Source organism: Pelodiscus sinensis, chromosome 1 (genome assembly GCF_052426305.1).
Source record: "Pelodiscus sinensis isolate ZL-2025 chromosome 1, ASM5242630v1, whole genome shotgun sequence".
NCBI classification, from domain to species: Eukaryota; Metazoa; Chordata; order Testudines; family Trionychidae; genus Pelodiscus; species Pelodiscus sinensis.
In genome coordinates this window covers 342,496,092-342,499,229 of record NC_143052.1, presented here as the reverse complement: position 1 = coordinate 342,499,229, position 3,138 = coordinate 342,496,092, and the positions used below count along the sequence as shown (strand labels likewise).

Genomic DNA, 3,138 nt, shown 5'->3' with positions numbered 1-3,138 from the left:
CTTAGAGCGTGGAGATGCTGTCTCAGGCTAGCCGAGGGCTGCGCTTAAAGGGTCCCGACCCCCACCCCGGACAGACAGTTCTCAGGGGTGCCCCGCTTACAAACCAGTCCTGGCTTGGAGTGCCCGAAGTACCCACACTGGGCACATCACACCACTCGGCCATCAGACCGGCTGCACTTGCCGCATGCTGCCATCTGGGGAGAGGGGACAATCGGGGGGCTGCAGGAGAGCTTCCACCCCCAGAACCCGCAGAGCCAGCCCAGTCCTCCCCATCGGGGGCTCGTGCCCCATTCCTCCCTCACCTCCTTCCACTTACCCTTCCCTAGCCCCCCTTCTTATTGATGTACAAAATAAAGGACACATGTGTTCAAAAATAGAAACTCTGTTTATTTAACAAAACTCGGGGAAACTGGGAAAAGGAGGTGGGAGAGGGGAAGAGAGAGGCTGGGAGAGGGGAGGGGGAAAACTGGGAGGAGGGAGCTGAAAGGGGGAAGCAAGGGAAAGGAGGGGGTGGGGAAACTGAAGGATCAGGGGTGGGGGTCTCGCCGGGCCGACCGCCTCCCAGTACAGCGAGGGAGGGGGCCTCGGCGTCCCCGGGGCGATGGGGTGGAGGGTGCGGAGGTTGAGGTGGGGGGTGTGGACATTGAGGAAGAGGTTGTGGGGGTTGAGGAGGGAGAGGTGGGAGGGGGAGCAGGAGTGGGAGGAGGGACAGCAGTTGGGGGGACAGCTGGTGCAGGATCAGCACGGGGCACCATGCTCTGCAGCAGGAGCTGCAGGTTGGTGCTCAGCCCTCGGACCTCAGACAGCAGCTCGTGGCGGACCTGCAGGTCTTCCCGCATCCAGGCCTGCAGTGTGCGGTGCACCGCTCGCAGGGCCCCAAGGTGCTGGTCCCGGTACTCCTGCTCCGTGCTGGCAGTCCGGAGCAGGCCGCGGGTGCGGGAGCATGTCCCAGGCGGGGTGGTGCGCCCTGCACGAGCAGCTGGTGCAGCTGTAGAGAAAGAAGAGAAGGGGTCAGTTCTCCCTGGGGACGCAGAGGATGATGCCCAGCCCCCTCCCCAACTCCGCAACGTGAGGGTGACCATGTCCTGCACCGTCACAGCCGCTGTGCTTGTACAGAGGCCATGGTCAGGATGTCTGGCTCTCCCCGGGACTGGAAGCTGCCCCAAGACCGCACCCATGTCCCTGTGCCATGTATAGTGTGGCCGGGGCGGTGGGGGGAAAGGGGAGATGTCCCCTGCCTCCGTGTAGAGGGGACATGTGAAGGGAAATCATCCTGCTGGGTCCTGCCCCGGGGTCGGGAGCATGTCACGTCTCTTTGCACAAGCATGTGCCTATTGGGCAATGGCCCCTGGGTGTCACGCAGCTGGAGCCACCTGCCCAAGGGTGGCATGGCACGTGCTCGCACGTGTACAGGTGTCTGCGTGATCCGTGGAAGGCATGGCCCACGCGCGCGGTCCCTGGTCTCCCTGCCACCTCCCCCCCCGAACTACTTAATTCAAACTACTTACCCGGTACGGTCTCCCTGGACGACCCTGCCGACTCCGGTGCTGGGACATCCTGCGGTGGCCCCTCCGGTGTGCCCGGGTCAGGGCCCTCCAGTCCCGGCTCGCTGTCCCCCAGGCTGGCACGGACCGCCCTGCCCCCCAAGAGTCGGTTGAGGGCAGAGAAGTAGGGGCAGGTGGCAGCCCCTGCTGTGGCGCCACCCCTGGTGGCCCTGGCGTACGCCTGGCGCAGCTTTTTAATTTTAATGCGCACCTGCTCCTGGGTGCGCCTGTGTCCCCTGGTGGCCATGGCGGCTGCTATGCGCCCATAGACGGCCGCATTCCTCCTCCTAGTGCGGAGATCATGGACGTTGGGGGCCTGCCCCCAAACCTCAATGAGGTCCATGACCTCCGCACTAGTCCAGGAGGCCGCGCGCCGTCTACGGCCCCTGGCTGGCCCCTGGGTGCTGGGGGACTGGGCAGGGGACATGTCACTCCCACTGGCTGCCTGGCTCATGGTGGGGCCACTGGTTCGGGGCAGAGACTCCTGGCAGGGCTGGCTGACTCCAGTGCCGTCTGGCCAGAGTCTACCCCTTTAAGGGCCCGGGGCTGGGGGAGAGGAGAAGAGTTTTCCTGGTTGTGCCCAGAGAGGCCACCAGGGGGAACCTGGGAAGGGCTAGCCTCCCACTAGTTCGAACTAAAGGGCTACACAGCCCTTAGTTCGAACTAGCTAGTTCGAACTAGGCGTTAGTCCTCGTAAAATGAGGTTTACCTAGTTCGAACTAAGCGCTCCCCTAGTTCGATTCAAATTCGAACTAGCGGAGCGCTAGTGTAGCACCTATTAAAGTTAGTTCGAACTAACGTCCGTTAGTTCGAACTAACTTTGTAGTGTAGACATACCCTGTAGCTGGCACGATCGGGGAAGGGGTGCATGTCCCCCAGCTGGGGCACAGGCAGAAACACAGACAAACAGACACACAAACAAACTTCTCTGAAATATATAGCAGATAGCTATCCCTTTTTCCACTCCTACCCCCTACTGTCCCAGTGGGGTTATAACTCTCCTGGTCCCCATCTCTGGCCCTTTGCTGTCCGCCTGTTGTTATTCTGGATAACACCCTCCTACCTGACCCCTCTCTTTCCATTTTATGAGCAACAATCGAATTCCAGGCATATCGCATTGGCCTGGCACAACCAAACCCTTTGGTTGTCCAAGCTCTCACCATTTAGGAGGAGTTCTTGAGCAAAGGGATTCGCAGACAGACAGACAGATCCACAGAAGCACATTTCTAAAATAGATATAGGTTGGACCTCCCTGGTTTGGCATCTTTGGGACCTGACTGGTCTCAGATAATGGATTTTGCCAGAGTAAGGGAGGTCATTTCTGGCCTCCCTGCTGCCAGCCCCACCTCCTGTCTTGCCACCCCACCAGGCTTCCCAGCTCCTGGCCTCCTCACAGCCCAGCTGAGCTGCATACTGGGCATCCCGGCTCCCAGCCCTCTTCTTCCCCCGGCAGCATGGCAGCTTCCCAAGTCCCCGCCTCTCGAGCTGCCCAGCTAGGCCCTGCGCTGGGCTCCTGCTTCCCTCCTGCATTGTGCCAGGCTCTGCCCCTCCCACCCCCCTTTCACACACAAACACCCTGCAGCTCACCAGGACT

General features: G+C 61.1%; 1 protein-coding gene across 1 annotated transcript; it reads right to left on the bottom strand.

Moving 5' to 3' along the window:
• On the bottom strand, positions 1-2,283 carry LOC149525990 (uncharacterized). The gene is made up of 2 exons (XM_089775784.1): positions 1,509-2,283; positions 1-988 (listed from the first exon to the last, which is right to left on the bottom strand). The coding sequence occupies exons 1-2, from the start codon at positions 1,996-1,998 to the stop codon at positions 528-530; spliced, it is 951 nt and encodes a 316-aa protein (XP_089631910.1). The 5' UTR covers positions 1,999-2,283; the 3' UTR covers positions 1-527.
• Between the last annotated feature and the right edge of the window lie 855 nt (positions 2,284-3,138).